Raw genomic sequence first — 21,482 nt, 5'->3', positions numbered from 1 at the left:
ACTACGCTTTAAAGCAACTCATTATTTTGAATCAACTTTATTTTCCGAAACGCGGAAGGCAATAAGACTCGGTGCACACGCATAATCAATAGTGTTGCATTTATAACGGAACACTTCGATGAAACTGATCAATTTTCGAAGTCACCAAGCAGGTTGAAGCCACAATGACGAAGTTTAGGCAAATCCATGTGCTAACCATCATTCGCATGCTCGCTTGAGCATCGTGCATGCAGCTTCTATAGATTGACACTAGGGCGAGAGTTCTCCCTAGTAGATTTTGTAGAAAGCTTTATGCTTGACGGGTTGACTATTATGAAATACCTCATGCATTTTGAGCGCCTTGGAAGCGACAGAAAAATTCAGAGAGTAAAAGAGAACAGGACAGGGAGGACTCTGAATTTTTTCGTTCCTTGCGAAGCGCGGGAAACGCATCAGTTATTGGAATTCCTACTATTGCTCAGCTCTCTGCCATAGGTTCTACGTTTTGAATAGATCACGGAGTAGACACACTAGGCAAAGAGAGAGAAAGAGAGAGTGAGAGATTTTGGAAACACAGTCTTCAAAAAAGGAACCATCTGTTTATTCGGCGCCTTTGCCAACGTTTCGCTGGCGCACTTTTAAATAACTCAACGTGTGACAAACAGTGACCGCTGGAGGGAAGGCTTGGAAAACAGTACAGGTAGAACTAGCGGGTGAAGTATTTTCCTCGGGAATGGTGGTGGGGGCGAGGGGAAACAGAAACAAGGGGGGAGGGGAAGGGGGTAGAGTCGCGGAGCACATCCGCACTATGTACAACAAGAGCGCGCGCGCACTGACACCGGAAGTGAGGTGAGGGAAGTGGAGTGTCCTCAGTAAAGGAGAAGTACAAAGGAGTCTGCAAACGGGGGGGTCACGTGACAAACCCCCTTCTTTTCGCAACGCCCGCCATCTAGCAGCTCCTTGTCCAACGCTAAAATGTTCGTCGGGTTCTTCTGCGCACAGGTAAGTTGGCGATGGTCCTGACGGGTCGTGTCCTTTCTCGGACTTGCTGGACAGTTTTCATTAACGAATTAATTCTGAATATGTACGAATTCCCCTTGCTTCGTACAAAAGATAATCAGAAGGCAAAGGTAGTATAGAATAAACGAAAGCTCCTGCTGTTCCTACAGCGAGCTTTAAATTATTCGCATCGTTTCTTAAGAGGATTCCTTGGGTATCCGCGAGATTCTTGTAATGCACTTTACGGTTTCTTCGCGTTAGCAAGTCCCGAGACCGCACAACGCAACATACAAGCTTCAAATTTTCGTAAATACGGAATCCGACCTTTAAGCTACTACGCCACGCAGTAGCAAGTATCTTTGACTGCCTGGAAGCTTTGTCGGCAATAAAGGATTCAAAACGAGGAAGAAGATTTCATCGCAGAATCTGCATCCGCGGTGTATCGGGAAGATCGCTGCTCCCGCAATCGCAACAATTCCGTGCAAACAGGATTACGTGTTATCTGGGCAGTCATATTCTTTTTCTGGACAGACGGTAACAATCGTGAGCTATCTTTGAGCCCAGGCAAGCTGTCTCTACCTCCTGGACAACTGATGCGCAGATCCGCAGTGAAGTCGAGAAGCCAACCACGCGTCTTGAATCGCCACTTCTCGGTGCGCAGAACACCCGACATCTCTCCATTGTGACTAAATCTCGCTCTGATGCCGCGAACAGCCCGCAGTGAGACCCACGGCTGCGTCGCGGCAAGAACCATTGCACTTCGTCGTTGAGAGACGCCAAGCTCGCTCATTGGCCGGCGGCCGTCTCCGCGCCGGTGACGTACGAAGGATGGCGCTTCACGTGGACGCGTCGATGCCCGGCCCGTCGGAGACGAGAGGGAAGCGGAGCGTGGTACGTGGCGCCCCCTAGAGGTGGATCTTGCGCAGGTCGGACGGGCACGTGACCGCGTCGCACTGCGGGCAGAGCCTCTTCGCACCCTGCATGCGTGGCAAAGCAAAAAGGCACAAGGCGAGAATGTTAGAAGAAGTGACGAATGACTTCGAGTGTACCGCCACTGTGACGGTGGCACAGAGTGCTGACACCAATTCGGCTCTTTAAGAAACAGTTTAGATAGCACAATAATAATATAAGGTAGGATATGGGAGAATCCAAGATAACAAACTCCGCATCACTCACTTTTCTACCGATTCATTACAGCCACACCAAAGAGAAAATGGAGTTGAGCTTCATTAGTAAATTACCACTCTATAACACACACACACACACGCACACGCACGCACGCATGCACGCACGCACACACACACACACACACACACACGCGCGCACACACACGTGCGCCCACGCACGCACCGTCCGTGACGTCATCGATCTGCTGCCTGGTCTATGTAGGGAGGTGAGGTGCGGCAAATGTTAACAGCTAGGAAACTTTAGGCTCGGGATCAGCTCCGATGCCGCCTATTCAAATACATATAAAACGCAAGAACCGCTTTTATGAAAGAATCCCTTGGCCTTACTAAAACTTGTTGGGCTAGTTGGTAAATGCTTCAAACAACGCCCCTTTCGCCTGTTTTTTCCTTGGTGTTTTGCATCTTTTTCTTTGCATGAAACCATTTGACCTGTTTCAATGAAATTTGCTTTAATTGAGAGAAAAAGTTGAAATCTGGTGACTGTAGCAAGCGGAAACTTCACTTAGAGCATGGGATCTATTAGAAAAGCTACCGAGAATTGGTACGTTTAAAAAAATAAAAGCACAATGTTTACAAATCTGTAAATCTGCGCCAAAAACAGGTATCGCAGTTATGTAAGTGAAATGCGTTAGAGCAGCTAAAGCGAACCAATTTGACTTATCTATTTGCAGCTATCGTGAATTTTTTACGAAGTTTACGAGGGTTTTGCAAAAGTCCTACTCACATACAAATGGTAAACTTCAGACGTGCTTATAAAGATCAATTTTGTCCTCTTTAGGAGTATTATTAGGTACAGTTTACAGAATCGTGATGTCAGTCCTCATTGCCGAGTTGCACAAGTTGCAAACGTGATAGTTTCGTTTATTGAAATATTACAATTCTCAACAATTGTCACGAAACTATTGACGACCTAAATCAGAATTCCGCTTGCAATATTCTCTATATTTAACTTCTTTTAGATGCAAGAAGCCTAATAAAATTAGGTGCTGTGATTGCCGAGAAAAACGATTCATCCTTTCTCATGTATTTAGACAGGAGCCCCAGAGCTGAAGCTTCGTCTTAAGGTGTGCTCGTTTTATAGATGAAACAAAGCCATATGCGGAAGGTGCTTACCAGAGTCTGAAGCCAGCAGCGTTCGCAGTGGACGTGCCAACAACATACGGAGACCAACGGAGTTGTGTACGGACCCTGCGGATAAGACAAAAAGAAAAAGAAGGAAAGATGAGACACACGTGATTATAGATCTCACATCACTATCAGCCTGACTTATGTACACTGCTGAGCGAAGGCGTCTCCCATCGATCTCCAGTTGAGAGAGAGAGAGACATAAGCTTTAATTGTTTGAAACGCTAATCCGATCTCCAGTTGTCATCGTTTCTTTTTTTTTGCGTCAGTCGATTCCATATCTTACGCCTGCAGAATCGCTAATCTCCTTACACGAGCTCAACCTATAACGTTCTCGACTGTGTGTCCCTTGCTTTGGAACCCGTTCTGTATCTTCTTTTGACGATCGGCTATCTGCCCTATGCATAACATGGCCTGCTCAACTTCTTTTATTCTGTTTCACCTCAATGACATATCAACTACATATCAACTACATTTCAACTACATTTCAACTACATTTCAACTACATCTCAACTACATCTCAACTACATCCCAACTTCATGTGCTCTTACAGATGAAAAAAAGAACCGCTACGCGCTCACACGCACACGATACACACATGGTACATTCGACTGGTCGATCCCTTCCGCGCTGCGACTCGGTTTGTAACTGTGCGGAATTCTCTGGCCACTAGGGCCAGAGTAAAGCATGAATGAGCTAAAAGTTCAGCTGTTCCTGGATCAGTCGTATAGGAGCTACGGGGCTGGAACTCTGTCAGATCATGTTCACGCTCGTAGCTCGAAGGTGAGAGCAGTTCCGATAGCTCTGAGCTGGAGCGCGGCGTGCTTACCGTAGAAGGAGGGACTTGTGCCCCCCCCCCCCCGCCCCCTCTTCCGCAGTTCAAAGGGGAAGGGGAGGTCAAAGTATACAATTTATTAGAGTAAATTATCGAAGGTGCTTTAGGTACCCCGTTAAGAGCTGCTTCTTAAAGGTACCCCTTTAAGAAGCGGCTGTCAAGTCACACGACGCAGGCGTTACAGCTATCGTTCGCATTTCAGGCGAAGTGCTCTGTGATATGGGCCGTACACGTACATATCGAGATAAGAGCCTCCGCTCTTGATTAGTGGCATCTGCATGGGCCTCATTGAGGCCAGAAAGATGGTCCTCTTAGTGTTATAAAACCTTGGAACAATGCCTTCACCAGTCCACGGCAACCGCATTCCTACGAAGATAGTATGCAAAAGAGCTCGTGTACCGAGCAATGAATGCACGTGGAAGAACCCAACGTAGTCAGGATTAATCCTGATCCCCCCTCCAACTCCCCACCGACACTACCTTTACCTGTCGTGGTGACTACAGATTGCTTTGGGAGGTTGAACACAATTCATCGATCGCTACCGAAGTTTTAGGCGTTACGCAAGCAGTGGACAGAGATCATTCATGCAGGCGACGGCGTCACGTGATCTGACGAGCCTTGTATAGTTCCCTACGAAAATTACCTGCTGGGAAATTGGACGCTAGTGGCTACGGGAGGGCTACAAGTGAACGGTTAAGCTGCAGCACGGGAGTGATGGTTAGTTTATGCATTCGCCTAAAATTTCAGTCCTCGTGGCTTCGCGGGCAGCTTTTCGTATTTTGTAAGTTGATCACATTGAACAAAATATTGCGCTACAAATGCACCAATTAGCAATTACTGTGCGTGTGTGCAAGGGCTTGCTGCGGTGCCATTTTGAGAAATGAGTGATTGCTAGGGAAAAAAAAGTAACGCCTCAACAAGGTCTGAAGTCACTACCATGCAGATAAGACCAATTCGTGGACTACCGATGGTTCCTCTGGTAGCTAAACAGCGTTCGGCGGCGCTAGATTTCTTTCTAGTAATTTTTTGCAGCAAACTCTCTGGGCCACGCATTAAAAAAAGTAAAAAAAAAGGAAATGAGGAAAACACCACGATGCAACACCACGAAATGATGTGTGCACTTACCGAGCAAATGACGCACTTCCACCTGACTGTTTCGTCCGCACTTGCGCTTCTGCAGAGAGAGAGAGAGAGAAAAGAATATAGGTCAAGGCAGTTAGCAACGTAGAAAGACTCTCTTCACTATTGCAGCTGCGCTTCTGTCGCTTCCATAAAAAGATTGTCAAAGTGCCCCCCCCCCTTCCCCCCAACCACACTCTCCCCCTTAATGTAGGCCGCCGAAATCAAACGGACGCATGAGCAATACTTCGAAAGCATATACTGCTGACGTCGATAACGGTGTTTGGTGATGGCGCCCCAATTTAACGTCAACACGTTTTCGTAGACGGCGTGACAGCGTGAAGACGGCGACGCGATAGCGACGGTGTGACGACAATGGAAGGAGGGCAAAGGAGGCGATGGCGGCGCTATACGACAAGGGAACATGACCTCTTAAGACGGCATGACGAAAACGGAATTGCGACAGTTTAAAAAACAAAAAACAACAACAAAAAGAAAAGAAAACGACGGAGCGACAAGAGCAGCATGACGCCAGGCTGACGACGATGGCATGCCAACGTCCGCGCAACGGAGTTTTCGTTTGAGCTCGTTTATTCCACGGAATCCAGATCTTTCTTTCTTGCCACATTTGTAAATCTCTATACGCTTTTTTTTTCGTTTCCATCCTTTGCATACAAATTACCCTCTCTGTCTTTCTCACTTTCTTATTGATGAGTCGGGATTGTGCATTTTAAACTTTCAATTAAAACAGCTTGGTTGCCAAGTTTCTCGACCTGTTAATCCATTTTGTTTCCACGTGCTCTTGAGGTATTTGTGCACTTTCGTCGCCCATTTGATTTCATTCGTGAGCCTTCCTTCAAGACTTTGTTCTAAGCTCCCTTATATCTAGAAATGCCATCCATAAAGGCTTATTCCGACATATCGAATATCTATGCACTGAATTAGCACAAAGATAATATCATCTAAGCGTCTGCATTGGTATTGAGTGATCATGTAGTTCCCCGACAATAGAATTCCTTTGCCACCCTCTTGGACAGCTCTGATTTTATGCCTTGCATTGCCATTCTCACAGCTAACGTTAGAGAAGCTGTCAAAATGAAGAAAAAACGTGGTGCAAGATAAGATTATAACACCCAACGGCGTTCGGTCACCAGACCTCTGACTACCGAACACTGCAGGTCTTATAGTCGTATCTTGCACCGTATTGCAGTGCTCGAGTCGAGACCCTCGCTACACAATGTTTTCCTTTCATGACAATCTCTCCGCCTTGCAGATCTTCCCAGAACGTGATCTGCCAGATAATGGCCTCTGAGATCAGGAGACAGCGCGATCTCGGAGGCTACGCTCAAAGTCTGCATAGTTTATGAAGGCAGAGAAGAGAATTCTACTAGAAGCCGGAACCGTCGATTTTAAGTTCGTATACTCTCTGAAGTCGATTACGTAATGGTGCGATGCAACGCGGTCCCTACGAATGTGCCTATAGTTATCGCGGGGAGGACGGGAGCGACAGTGCGAAGACGCAGAGAAGGCATAGAGAGTGGGAGGCCTAGCTAGAAGGTGCGGGGCAAGCAATCACCTCTCATCGGCCGCTTGACCATCTTCAGTGCAGGGCGTTTCGCTACTGCTTCCGACACCGGCTCCCGCGCCCGACGACGAAGGGGACCTGCGACGAGGCCAGTAAAATAGAGAGAAAGGAAGAAAGAAAAAAAAAAAACTGTGAGCCGGCGGGTTCAATCGAATGGACGAATCACGGCCGGGACGGCGTGAAAGTTTCTAACTAAAGGTTTATCTGCCCATCTATACGACTACCGGATCAAATGGAGAGAACGCTAAAGATTTAGGAAAATGAGGAAATGAGGTACGGTATACTAGACGGAAGAAATCCAACTCTGAAGACCGCTGCTTCTTGCCTATTGAGCGTCCGTCGTTCTTCAGGAACACTCAGGGTCGCTTCTGTCTGTTAGTAAAGCTCCCGATTCAGTGGGGTGACATCCATGGTCAAGGCAAACATCTGGTAAACACGAAACTTTTTTTTCTTTTTTTTTTTACAAGAACGAAATTCTCGGGTTACTGCCCTTTTCGCGTCCACTGGAACAGTCAGTTCTGCGAGTCTACCGGAATGATTGTGAATCGTGGAAGCTCATTTCGCTGTTTTACTCTCTAAACATTGTCCCTCTCTCTCAAAAGTAGTATTGATTGTGTCATTTACTTTTATATTTGCCGCCAGCGTCCTACAGACCTGGACGAGACGGCTTAATCTCTACAGTGATTCCCTACCCGGGTTACAATAAAAGGGGGGTCACTTCCATACGCTATCCCGTTCCCTTCTCTATTCTCCCCAAACGGGACAACTGGGGGTGCTAGGCAGGCGAAATGCGCCCTCTCACTGCGAACCGGCCCCGTCGACACGTGCGTAAATGCGCTTTGCCCCGTCCACATATCGTTTCTTTCAATTCTTTTTCTTTTCTTTTTTTACTGGCGGGAAGTGTGTATCCGGCGAGTAGTAGCTTCTCTCTCTCTCTCTCTCTCACTTTACTCTTTTACGGCTGCTCGGCCAGCCTTCCCCGGGAACGTTCTTTTTTTTTTTGTCGTTACTTTTCGTTATGTTTCGTTACCTCGACTTTCTGCCTCAACCTCCCCATTCGGGACAGCTCTGTCACCCTTCCTTTCTTTTCTTTTTCACTCTCAGCTTTTGCGAGAGATCAGCCCTCTCTCACCTGACACCGCCAATTTGAGTGACTGTCGCGTCACGTCAGCCGACCGGAACTGATGTCACTCTGACGTCCGCGGACCCGCGTGCTCTCATCCCGCCGGGCCTTTCCCCAACTTCACCCCATCACCTGTTCCCCAAATGCTCGCTTTTCTTTACGTTATCTCTTTTTTTTCTATTTTATTTTTTCTTACGCCTCTCCGTATTCGCACGGCCCTACTCGGAGCCGTATTCAGAGCGGAGGGTGCGTTTTCAAACCCCCTTGCTCGGGCCCGACGTCGAAAACGGACGGCACCCGTCAAAGCGGGGGTGGCCAATTTGACTAAAAGCACCGCTTCTCACTTTCCCGCCAGGGCAATTCTTGCGTCCCGGACGCAACTGCGCGACAGCGCCAAGCCCGACGCCGCGAAGCCCGCCCATCACTTCGAACTGCCCGTCCTCGCTCAACTTTCTGCGTCGTGTACGGTGCGAGTAGTACATCCTTGTTAGGGCAAGCGAGTCGAGTTTTTTTTGCGCGCTTCAAAGGCGATAGCACGAAACCGCCGCCCCTAGTATGGCAGCCCATCTTGAGTCCTTTTCACACTGTGGAGGCACCACTCTCTCCTCGCTTTTTTTTTATTGCTTTGCTTTTTTTCCCCTTAATGTTTAGCCTCGCTAGGAGTATCGGGGAAGCGACCGAGTGTCGATCTGCGTTCCGGTCATGCGAGTCAACTCAAGCCGTCCCTTGTCAAGTCGAGATGCTAAGCAAAAGAAAAAAAAAAAAAAAAAAAGAGGAACGGGAGGAGAGAAGGCGGACGGCACGTTGTCAAACAGCGGAGAACAACTTGTCGTCGAGAGGCCCGCCCGCAGTCCTAATTGAATTATATCGAGAGCATTTGCATGAGAGCAAAATGGAGACCGTCGCTCCGGCATGTTTCTTTTCTTTTCTTTTCTTTTTTTTCGTTTTTGATTCTTTGGTTCACTTTTGCCCTGTACTTATGCTCGTTGGTACGTGGAAGCTGGAAGAACAACACATGCTATACTTAGTCTTTCTGCTCTTTAAATGTTTCATAGTTGCGTTTTCAACTTGAGAATGAATTTTTCTTTTTTTTTCTACCGCGAGACTCCGTAGACACGAAGTTCTCGTTACACTTTAGGGTGTCTTCAGTGAAGGCGACCCACAACGCAAAATAAAGAAGAAAAAAAAAAGGAGAGAAAGTCCATCAGTTCGGCTTTCTTATGTTCCTGTGAAGCCCTCGCTGGGAAGTGACTTCTCGCAGCAGTGACGTAGTTTTTGTCTTTGAATTTCCCGCGTGATCATTGCTTTTATTCTTGCTTATTTGGCATGCATTTAATCTTGCGCTGTCAGCGGTGACGGAGAGAGTCGACTTATCACGACTACGGCCTGATGTGTCTTACACTTTTTCATGGTGTTCTGCATGAAAGAAATGGTCTGGCGTAATAGAAATTATCTTGTCCTGCTATTTTCATGCTGTGTGCTTTATTCCCCGCCATTCCGCATCGGGCGTTTGTTTGAAGGCATGCAGTAGACAGCTTTAACCCTTCGTAAGCGCCTTACACTTCGTGGAATAGCGAAACGCTGATTACGTCGATGGCAGCACCATCGCTCGTACTGCCATCTCGTGGCGCTTCCTTTAACCACCACGACAGAGAAACGTTTTTGTGTCACGTGATTTTTTTCTTGATGAAAGGAAAAGGGTAGACAAAATAATCTGCTATACGCTAATGATTGTCGCTGTTTGATGCGGTCACACCAGCAGATAGTTAAAGACGCCCGTTGCAACTGAGGCTATGTCCTCCGATCACAGAGCATGACCTCTGATTTCGGAGGTCATGCTCTGTGTGCTCTGGCTGACGTCACTGTCGCAAGGTCGCGTAAACAGCGCTGCTATGCTTCCGCCACATATGCAAGAATGGCTTTTCTTCTGTACTTTATGCTGTGCACTTTATGCTGTGCACTGCTGTCCAATTTCAACGGCCTTGGGAAACAAGTTATCCACCTTTTTGCTTCACGCTTTCCCGTCACGTGACATATCAGTTCTAGATGCCCGGCGCCTGTGCAGTTATTAAAGCGAAAAATTAAGTATTCCTTTGTTTCTACTGTTGTGCTATTGTTGCATGATTCTTCGCATCTCACATTTCTTTCACGTTGTGTTCCGTTGCTCAATTGTGTCGAGTACGATTGAGCTCACAACTGAAGAAGGGCGCGTTCAGCTGGGTTGCGTTTTGGCTTAGTGCTTTTGATTTATCTGCCGAGGATGGAATTGATTTGAAGTTTATTTCCATGGCGCGTAAGAAAAGTAAGTACACGTTTTTCGGCTGTAAATTAAGAAGTTCCAAAGTAGGAACTCTCCGGGGCACTTTTTTTGTGTATACAAGATACCGAGACAAGGCAATGATAAAATCACAACGTAAGAACGAACTGTGCTCATAGAAAAGAATATTTCAGTATCATAACCTAGGAGCGACGTAAAGATACAATAGCAAGAGCGTATAACTCATAATTGTAATTACCCTACAGCAAGAAGTTATTTGGCAGAACTTGTTACTGGGCTAGTCTGGTCACGTATGAATAAACGTAGCATTGGTATGACGGACGTAATAAAGGTGACAGACCGAAATTATCTGCATGCGAATTATCATAAACATGCGAGAGAATAACAATTTATGCATCATATGATTCGTAAAGAGTTAAAACGTTTACTGTTACAAATATTACTATACGCAAACGTGTCTGCAGAAAAAAAAAATTTAAGGATAAGCAGATTTATCGTCGTATGGGAATTGCACTTGAGTTTCATAAGTTGACACCACTATTCATAAGACTACTTACTAAGAAAAAGCTTAGTCACCTCGTGGGTTAGGAGTGCATTAAGTTAGTGTACGTCAATAAAGCGATGGTATTCAAAAGTGACGCTTCATTCTAGATGATAAGCGCGCTGATGTCAAGTGGTCCGTGCAAGAGCGTCATAACTTCAAATCATCTCCCCACTAACAGTGACAAAGTGTTAAAAATTGTATTTGCAGAAATTTGTAATTTTCACAGCCTTGACTGCCTCCACCTAAAAGCTGGCCGATGCCAGTGCAATCCGTTGAAAGGATCTTTTTATGTCCAACTATTACGTATGCGGCACTAACGAGGGCAAAAGAAAGTGATAGTAAAAACACAACCTGTCATCTTGATTTCACTTCTAAATTTTTTTTTATTGAGTTTCAATTAGAGTTCCAATGACATGTAAAGCTTTGTAAGGCAGCCAACTGATGCCAGGTAACCAGAGAAGAAGTCGATTGCTCGACGTGGCCCTGATGGCGAGTTCCAGGGACCTATAATATGCGCCTAAGTGAGGAAAGACCTTTAGTCAGTGTTGTGAAATTTGTCTTGTATACGGCCGTTGCACGCTCTCCAGTCTAGTAGGTCGTGTTCGACCGATTATGCGTAAACCACAGACATCGGAACGGAGTCTTGCAGTCACCCAACGGGACAGCCTCCTCTACCGCAGTGTAAGGAAAACTCAACACGTGCACTCAACGGAACATCCCGTCGGCATCTGCTCCAGTAACCCGTCAGGGGGAAAAAACGCCGCTGATCGATTTTTCATCCGGTACTTTTCGTGCAAACACCTGTCACTTAGTGAACAGAGATACAGTAAAAAAAGAAGTATAAAAAAAGGGATAAGAACGAAACTCACCCGTCGCGCCCTGCGGACGACTGCTCGCCGCCGCCGCCTCGAGATTCGGTGGTCCCGTCGGCACTCCCCGTTCGATCCCGAACTCCCGACGGCGACTGGGGATCCTTGCCTCCTCCTCCTCCCGGAGATCCCGATCGGCAACGCTCTGCGCTCGGAGAAGAGGGCGGGAGTGAGAAAAGACAGGCCGGGTGCCGCCGTATAAGTGCGAAAGAATGGTAAAATTTGGTCCCCACGACACGACACATAAAGGAACAGCACACGGAAAAGAAGAAGCGCAAAGAATAACGGCACGCGCGTGTGTCAAGAAGGGGTATACGTGGCTCGGTTGTGCAGGAGCTGCCGGCTGCACCCTCCGGGTTGCAGTCCCTCCCCCTTGGCTCCCCAATCTCCCCCAATGTTTTAACTCCCCATTTTTTATTCAGCGGTCAAATGCTCGTTTTTCTTCGCCCTTGTTCGCTCGATGTTACTCTGCCATGTCGCATCGTACGTTATTGGAGAACTGAAACAGCCGTTACTGTCACTTTACGCAGCTTGAACTTTAATTCTTGCGCGGCAATGTCTTCCATATTGAGGGCACTACACGTGTATTCATTTGGTTGAGTTAGACTAGCGGGTCTATGACGAGCAATTCGTCTGAAAAACAACAGTTAAACTTGTGTGCGAACATCCAGGGGGAAAGTGCAGCATATGCAAGAAGCAACGCTGAAACTAGCGTAACTTACGTTTTCTTATTGTATGCGATATAAACTAAACTGCCCGTACGGGCCCCCGCAAGCAACCATCTATACTGCTTCGCGATTTCTTCGCCGTGTTATGGTACGCAGCTGCATAATCACTGGTGCTGGCTAGAAGACGTTCTTTCCGGTATACCACGGAGCGTCGGCAGTACGGCACGACTCATCATGCGCGTTTTCTAGCACATGCGCAAGCAGCTGAAATGACATTCGCGGCGCTGTTGCGACAGAATATATGGGAAAAAGTTGCACCCAATGGCTTCTCGCACGTGGCTTGGGCTACAGGTGTGTTTTCTCCTGTTTGAGACCCCACGTGGGACGCCACATTTCGACTCAGGGCCGTCGCTTCAGAGCCACTCGCTCAATCAGAGACGGCTGTCAGCCCTCGGCTATAGAACTACCAGAGAAGAGGCCATAACAGCTTTACTGCACATCTGTGAGCTGCTGAAAAGCCTGGAAGCCTGCTGTCAAGATTCGTTCCGTGCCGCTCATCTCGAACGGAAGGAAGCAGTCGAAGTGGGCATAATCAGCAGCACCTTCACAAGGAATAAACAATCCTGAGTTTCGGCCGAAGTATACGTACATGCCGATTTAAACCGAGTAGGAAGCGACCGAACGAAGAGGAACGGTTCTACCAACCTGGCCACGACGGTCGTTCTTTTTCGTCCCACTGCGTTCAATGTTCCCCACACTCTCCCGTATCTCGCCGTCTCTCTCTCTCTCTCTCTCTCTGCAACATCCTTTAATAAGTAGACCCGTCGCACGCTATACCGGGTTACAGTGTGGCCCCCAGTATAGTCTCGGTGCCCGGCGCCGCAGGGAGCGGGGCGGCATAGCTGGGGCTCAACGGGGCAGAAAGGATTTCGGGAAACGCAGGGGAGAGGGGGGGGGGGGACGGAGCCGAGCCGGAGAGAAGGGAAGCGAGGTCCCGAACAACGCCGGTGCTCGCGACGGAGCTAGCGAGGTTCACTGAGGCGAGTGGCAATACTGGGCGCATCCTCGCGTTCAACTCGGCGTTCGGAGAGGGCAGGGAGCCGAGGTCTTCCTGCGCCCCGGAGCGTGGCAGTGTACGCTGTAGGCGTTGCAGTACAAAGTGTGTGTGTGGGGGGGGGGGAGGGGGGGGGGAGTTGTCGTCGCGACGGTCGAGGCTTCCGGAACTGCCTCGTACGGCACTTCGCACGGTGCGTTTCCGGAATGCTGCACGGAACTGGTAGTGTTCAGCGAACTACAGCGGCGTGTGTGTATGGGCGAGGAGGTGCCCCCAATAGCCGACCGTATTGCACGCTGCGTTTCGTCCGAAATATATGTGCCGGGTCGGCGCACCCCCTCTCTTTTGGGCTCGGCGGATATTGCGGGATGGACAAAGGGCTGCGATCGATCGACACTTTGTTTTTGAGTGCATGTTCTAGAATTCTGTTTTTCGTCGTGTTGGCGATCGTTTTGCTTTGTTTCGTTTTTCTCTCTTCTGTTGAAACGTTACCGACTGCTAACGCGTTTATGACACAAGTGGAGAAGCATGATTGGAATGCGGGCGGTTGGCGGAATGAAGCGCGCGCGCATCCGTCGCATCAGGCTCGAGTATAGAATGCTGACGCACGCACGTGCAGACACAACCACGTGCTCAAACATGAAAGTACACACGAGAATGAAAAAAAAAAAGAAATAGCGACGTGTAAAAGACGGGATAACGTGCAGTGAGCTACGAGCCGGAAAGGACAATATCACTGCAGCCAATTTCGCAATAGCACACATTCTCACGGCCAGTGCATATGGCACGCACGTGTGGGGGAACGGAGGGGGGGGGGGGGGGGGGCACTTATTCAAGCTAACGGGTCTAAATTCTAGAGGTGCACGTAGATTGACGACGGGGGCGTTCCGACACTGGCCAGCTGTAGTATGCTCGCGAAAAAAAAAAAGAAAAAGAAAAGAAGACAAGTGTCCATCGTGCGTCATTGTTGTGCGCAAATGTTAAAGTGACACTAAGGAGAAACACTTAATCAGCTTAGTCTGATAATTCATTCTTTAAAAACTATGTTTTTTCGTCAATTCCGTGGTGAATCGTTGATTACTCAGAACGGTCAAGCTTGCATGCCTTAAATTTCGTGCCCCCCCATTCTTCGCTTATATTTGCCTGCTCACTTGAACGCCCTTAGGTCAGTTAAGGCCACCACAGGCGCAAGCGCAATGAACGCGATCCCCTGAACGGTCCGCCTACGTAGATGAGGCGGTGTACGCGCACTCACCGGCTGACTCGTAGGAGGCATCCGACAGCTCGACCTTGAGCGGCGGAGGTGGACCTCGACTCCTCGGCGTACCCGGTGGAGAACCGCAGTCCGCCGACTGTAGGTCCAGCGGGAGCTCGGCTCGACGACGGCGACCACACAGCGCTGGATGGTTTCCGTTTGATCGCGAAGAGGCGTCCAATGGAGCCGGGACGCATTTAGGGTTAAAGGAGGGAGGCGGGCGAGGGAATGGGGCGGAGAGACAAAGCGAGAGGGTTCACATGTAAGATTGATTGATTGATTCATTCGTTCATACGGTTTTAACGTCCCAAGATAACACTGGAGCTAAGATGGATACCGTAGTAGAGGGTGCCGGATTAATTTTGATCACATTATTTTTTTTAACCTGCTCCTAAATCCAAGTACACAAGTGCTTTCGCATTTAGTCTACATCGAAATACGTCTGCCGCGGCCGCTAATCGAACCCACGAGCTTGTACTCGGTAGCAGAACGCCACTGAGCCACCACGGTGGGTGACGCAAGCTTTAGTGACATATGGCCGTTGTGCATAAATGGGAACTTAAGCAGTCTTGAGATTGTTTAAACATATCTAGCAAACTGATTTGGCATGTTCTTTATGATTCAACTAAGCAAGTCAAAAAATATTATTTTAGTTATGTTTATTATTATTATTATATTTTTTTGAAGGGCTGTAGGAGGTCACTGTACATGACCTGTCTACCAAGGACCGAAAGTGTACAACGCGGTTTCAGCGTAGCTGAAACCTGTCCTTCGTCGCCAAAGTGCATCACTTATCAAACCATGCTTACCATTCAGTCGCTGGTGACGGTTACCGCGGACCTTGAGGTAGGTCTGAAATGAGAGTAAAAAAAAAATTAAGAAAACCTAATTAAGGACTGCGAGATGCACGAGAAACCAGCAAGGACAGCGTATGCCGACCTCCTTCGAATGACAGGTTTTCTTTTTTCTTCTCGTGGGTTTGCGCAGCTGAGAGGTTTTTAACGGTGAGATAATCGTCATCATCATCATCAGCCTATATTTTATGTCCACTGCAGGACGAAGGCCTCTCCCTGCGATCTCCAATTACCCCTGTCTTGCGCTAGCTGATTCCAACTTGCGCCTGCGAATTTCCTAACTTCACCACTCCACCTAGTTTTCTGCCGTCCTCGGCTGCGCTTCACTTCTCTTCGTATTCATTCAGTAAGCCTAATGGTCCACCGGTTATCCATTATACGCATTACATGGCCTGCCCAGCTCCACTTTTCCCGCTTAATGTCAACTAGAATATCGGTTATCCCCGTTTGCTTTCTGATCCACACCGCTCTCTTCCTGTCTCTTAACGTTAGACCTAACATTTTTCGTTCCATCGCTCTTTGTGTGGTCCTTAACTTGTTCTCGAGCTTCTTTGTTAACCTCCAAGTTTCTGCCCCATATGTTAGCACCGGTAGAATGCAATGATGGTACACTTTTGTTTTCAACGACTGTGGTAATCTCCCAGTCACGATTTAGTAATGCCTGCCGTATGCACTTCAGCCCAATTTTATTCTTCTGTAAATTTGTTTCTCATGATCAGGGTCCCCTGTGAGTAATTGACCTAGATAAACGCACTCCTTTGCAGACTCCAGAGGCTGACTGGCGATCCTGAATACTTGTTCCCTTGCCAGGCTATCGAACATTATCTTTGTCTTCTGCATATTAATCTACAACCGCACTCTTACACTTTCTCGGTTAAGGTCCTCAATAATTCGCTGTAATTCGTCCCCATTGTTGCTTACACGCTTATTGGGTATTAGGGTATTAGACTGGGTAAGGCTATTTCCTGTTCAAGCTGAGGCGTAAAGCACAAGCATGCCGATGTAAAACAAACAAACATAGAAACAAAAGCAGCCAAAACCCGACGCTCACCTCCCACCGAGACAGGGGCGATCGCTTGCCGGCCTCGTAGGCTGTCCGACAGGCAGATTGGGGTTCCGGTTGCTGCAGGCGAGAAATGAAAGGACACGCAGATTGAACTTGAGGTACGATTCAATGCCGCGATGTCCGCTTTATGTATCACGTGGCAGGAAAGCTAAAGCCGCAACGCGAAAGCTGGATCCCAGGAGAAAGATTACATAGATTGTGGGTGTTTGCTTTACTCATGCAAAAGTACGCAAAAGTACTTTATCAAAAGCATTCATTTCGTGCACCGAGAAGAGAGTGACGCTATTTCCGGTGCACGCTTCTGGCGTTTTGTTACTGCACTGAGTTAGCAAAGTTTCACAGAACTAGGACGGTAACCAATGTCAACGAAGTTGTACATGCAGCAAAAAAAAAAAAAAAAAAAACTTCGTTATATCGCGAATTTCGTTAATTCGAGATTTTGGTAATTCCATGGAACTAAGATTGGGAAATACAAGTTGTTCGTTACATTGCGAATTTAGTTAAATTGAGGTTCGTAATACCGAGGTTTGACTGTACCTACCTACTCCGTAAATCGGGAATGTCATAAACAAACCTGACAACTCTTGCCAATGGCGGCCGTCAACGGAGTAGCCAACTATAGTAAAGGTTTCTGAAGTGACCTGGTGGTCAGTGGCTATCACGGCAGTGGATTGTTTTTTTTTTTTTTTTGATAAGAGTACACGCGCACATATTCTTGTACTGGCATGGCGTGTTCACTGGTGCTATACACAACCTGCTTGCATCGGCATCATGACTGAGATCCTTAAAGCAAGCGGCAACGTCGCTCAGGCATGTATGAACAACAAGTTAGGCGCAAATAGGAAAACGGCTCATGGTTGACGTTGATGCGAGTAGCCTAAACAGTACGCTAAATGATAAAAAAAAGCACGAAGAGCACGTTGGTTGTCTCCGTATTTCAACTCACCAGTGGCAAGCTGTCCTCGTGTGTCCGGTCGACCCACCGGCGACAACTGCAAAAAGTGATATACTCGTAATAAGAAATGGCGATAAGTCATCAGGAGAGGTGTAAACGAGGGGAAAAAAAAGGGGGGGGGGAGAGAGGGGGTGAGAGAATTAAGAGACGAGGAACGGAGAGAGATGGTGCGACGGTAAGCTACGCTCACATAAAAAGCGCGTAGAAGTGTGACTTTGTGGCTAATTATTATTTTCTCTGCCACCGCTATAGATAGGCGGCCTATGCCATTTATCGTCACTTGTTGAACACTAGAAACGTTCCCAACACCATAAAGGGTAAAAGAACAACTTTGGTGGCATGACTACTAAGTTTTATATCAGTTTCTCACATCATCATCATCATCATCATCATCATCATCATCATCATCATAGCGCTTGCTTTCCTGTGTTTGTTCCCGCAAGTGCGAATGCAGAACTATGCGTTTCTCTGGAAGATTACATATACATCCGGGAACATTACACGCACATAGTTATGAGCAGACGTTGGCATCTTCGATGACGAGGTGTGTTCACTTTACTGGCCAAAAAACCCACTCGTACTTTACCTGTAGAAGTCTGCGAGCTTGTCCATCTCGAGCTGGAAGTGGTCGGCCATCTGCGCTTGCGCCAACGTGATCCCACAAACGGGACAGCTGGTCGCCTGGCCCAGTGTCCACTTCGGAGAACCGAGGGGGCCTGCACCGGTAATGGGCACCACGACTGAGCCGCGAGAGCATCGTGATTTGCGTCGCATTCACAGTGCAAACGACCGCGGTCAGAAATTTTCTCTGACCGCGGTCAGAAAAGTGTCTGGCGATGGAAGTCGTCACCCACTCACCATACGCGATAGCGTATCCTAATTGTTTTTGTCGCTTAGTCGTTATAGCCACGTCGGCACGTTATCTTTCACCTTAGATGGACGTCTTGGCCTCTTTTTGGACAACACCGCGGTGTTACAGTACGGTTCCCTGTTAAAGGGAACGCGCAGTCAGTAATCTTCCATCGACAATCGCTGGAATATGGACGCACAGACTCAAAAACAAATATTTTATGCATAAATGTACGTCCATTTGATGATATCAGCTGGTTCTTTCCGAAGGAGGCAAATAATTGTTTCACGTAAATTGATTTTATCGCTGTCAAAGTGTACCCTTTAACAGTGGAGTGTAGTGAACATGTGTCGCTGCTCAAATTAACTGAAACATCCTCGATCTGATGGACCGAACCGCTCCAGCGTCGTCCGTCTTCGACAGCGTCGCGTACAGGTTCATTATTTCCATCTTAACAGTGTCCATAACGTCGTCCGACCAACTTGTGAGTAGCTGTTCCATGGAAATGTTTGTTTAATAGTTCTTATCATCGTGTCCGGGACTTTGGCTTCTCGTATAATGCCTTTGCAGACAAGAAGGTGTTCATTTCATGGGTTTCAACGGCACACTGAGTACAACTATAAATATAGGAAAATGGACAACGGTAGCGCTTCAGGATAATGTTGAAGATGGTAACGCGCTTTATTGGTCATTAAAACTTGGGAAGTTAGTGGCACGAAACCAGTAGGATGGGGCTGAAGTTGAACGAGGTAAATCAGATCATAAAGAAGAAAAAAGAAAGAAAAGAAAAAAAAAACAGGAAACGAAATAGCAAAAGAAAAGATGAAGCAACGAATGATGTAACAAAAGTTTAAAGAAAATAGGGCGACACTTGGACTAAGATTAAAGATACCTAACAGAGTAACACCCAGATACAAAGAAAGCAGCTAATATATCAGTTCAAGGGAAGAGCACGCGGAAGCGGCCTCTAGATTAAAATACGCGGCGTATATCCTCTGCCACCGATGAAAACCGCTGATCGATAGAACGGCCCCGCGGGCTGCTGCCGGAACAGAAACCCCGCGCTGTGGTTCTCGCCGCGGGCGAGGAATCCCCGTTCTTAAGAGGAGGGCGTGAATACATCGGTGTCAAGAGCGTGTCGCTGGTTGTCCGGGGCAGGGAGGGAAAAAAAGAAAGGAAAGGAAAAAAAAAAAGGGAAATGGAGTAAGAAATATCGAGGGCAGCGTTCACGAAGGAGCTCCTTTGGTCCGTATACCAGCAGCGAAGCTCGGCGAATGCCCCACATTTCAAGCCACCTCGGCGCTGATTCAGCCAAAATTTGTTGGCGAACAATTTGTGGCATCACGTATGCATCCAATATCAAAAATTTAGCCGCCAGCTGTAGTTGGAGTCGCAGTCTAGGCAGGACTCTTTAGCCCTGCAGCAGTTCCACACCGAGGAAAAAAAACATTTACCGACTTGTTCCCATTTAATTTAGAAGAAGTGAACCCCTACCAGCTCGCGCAAATGTCAGTTCCGCTCATTTAGTTCTAGCCGCGCAGAACTAAATTTATTATTAAAGCAATTAACTAATTAGTGATTGGTTTGCTGAACTATCAACAAATGAAAACTCTCTCCAGCGTATCGAAAACGCCACTACAGAATATGTTGGCTTGCTTCCTTGTGTTTAATAATTTCCAGGTATCAAAACCAGGGCAGCATTTATGATACGTCGCTATTTGCAGAATCCTCCGCGGTCGCCCAATGGCTGTGACGTTGCACTGCACTGCTCGAGGTCGTGTTATCGACCCCGGCCGCGGCGACAGCAGTTCTGTGGAGAACTAAATGCGAAAAAAGAAGAAAAAGAAGCACGCTCGTCTATTTAGGTTTAGTTGGGCGTTAAAGAACCTCACGTGGTCAGAATTTATCCGGAGTCCACCACTATGGCATGCCTCACGATCGGATTGAGGTTCCGTCACGTAAAGCCCCAGGATTAAACCTCTTTAAACTTATATAATTGCAGGTTTGAAGAAACAGTCTCACAGACTGCCGTGGTCAACGAGTCATCAGAAGCAAAAGACGAACATCTTAATAGACTTTAAAGTGGACGCTCGGAAATATATGTTTGTGATAAGTTGGGTTGTATAACGTTGTATGCAGCGGGTACCGTACCCTATGGGTTGAGCTGGGAGGGATCTAGTGTTTGTACCTATCCATGTTTGTACGCGTAGGACCCTTCACCAATGGTTAAAGACTGCGAAGCCTATGAAGACTGTGAAGCGGCGTGTACAGCAGTGTAGTTTCGTGAACGCTCTGGAGGGGCGGCCGTAATTTTTTAACATTATATGCTTTCGTTTATTTCGTTTTTGCTATACAATAGACATAAATTTATACGCAGTAACCTTTGTACCATTGTACCTTTAACCATTGGGCGCACGTTGAATAACCACAGGGGGTCAAAATTAATCCTGAGACCCCCACCGCAGTATGTCTCATAATTATAAAGTGGTTCTGGCACTTAATACCTCAGACTTCATTAAGTAATTTAATTTTCTAACCTCAATAACAGATCAAAACATAGAACGATGAAACGATGAAAAATTAAACGGTCAGCCTAGCGTTGAGTGACAGAACGATATTCAATGTCTTAAACAGATATACACATTAGTTATGATAGACCATTTATTTCAAAATTTTATTTGTATTTCCTCAGCGTGAGAAAGTCAGAGCTTTACCGTTAAAAAAATTCGCGTCACAACTTAGCCATCGATGACGTCAGGTTAGCGTCACACAAACCAGCTATTTACGATTATGTATCGTCCGTTCTTACGCCTCAAAAATTCCCAAGTGTACTAGACGAACTATACTGCTTATTTTTTTTTTAGTTCAATAATGACTATTTTAATCTTGAAACAACTAGCGCGGAGCAGGTCCTGCCACAAATCTATTACGTCACGGGGAGATTGGTGCGACGATTTCAAAGTGTCATGGCGTCGTTCGTCAATTTTCCATTCTTCCGTCCTTTCCGGTTTCGTAAGCTTCCGCTCACATTAGGAACCGGTTCTTTTGCTTTTGCGTAAGTGCTCATTACTTGTTAGATTAAGTAATTTTCTTTAAGCGACACTTTAAGCGCAAACTGATGATATCCTAGGTGCATG

At 47.1% G+C, this 21,482-nt stretch overlaps 1 protein-coding gene across 1 annotated transcript in view; it reads right to left on the bottom strand.

Annotated features, from left to right (window-relative positions):
• Positions 1–585: 585 nt before the first annotated feature.
• The window catches only part of LOC119433209 (E3 ubiquitin-protein ligase RNF220-like), a 65,128-nt gene continuing 44,231 nt past the window's right edge, over positions 586–21,482 (bottom strand). The window contains exons 5-14 of the mRNA XM_037700364.2: positions 18,082–18,211; positions 17,487–17,532; positions 16,526–16,597; positions 15,430–15,472; positions 14,621–14,764; positions 11,644–11,788; positions 6,821–6,907; positions 5,251–5,299; positions 3,279–3,353; positions 586–1,955 (exon numbers count right to left, since the gene is read on the bottom strand). Of these exons, the coding sequence (XP_037556292.1) occupies positions 1,884–1,955; positions 3,279–3,353; positions 5,251–5,299; positions 6,821–6,907; positions 11,644–11,788; positions 14,621–14,764; positions 15,430–15,472; positions 16,526–16,597; positions 17,487–17,532; positions 18,082–18,211 (863 nt within the window). The 3' untranslated portion in view covers positions 586–1,883. The remainder of the gene's footprint in view (positions 1,956–3,278; positions 3,354–5,250; positions 5,300–6,820; positions 6,908–11,643; positions 11,789–14,620; positions 14,765–15,429; positions 15,473–16,525; positions 16,598–17,486; positions 17,533–18,081; positions 18,212–21,482) is intronic.

Source organism: Dermacentor silvarum, chromosome 11 (genome assembly GCF_013339745.2).
Source record: "Dermacentor silvarum isolate Dsil-2018 chromosome 11, BIME_Dsil_1.4, whole genome shotgun sequence".
Taxonomy (NCBI): domain Eukaryota; kingdom Metazoa; phylum Arthropoda; class Arachnida; order Ixodida; family Ixodidae; genus Dermacentor; species Dermacentor silvarum.
The sequence above is the reverse complement of the archived record's forward strand: the minus strand, read 5'-3'. Positions and strand labels throughout refer to the sequence as shown.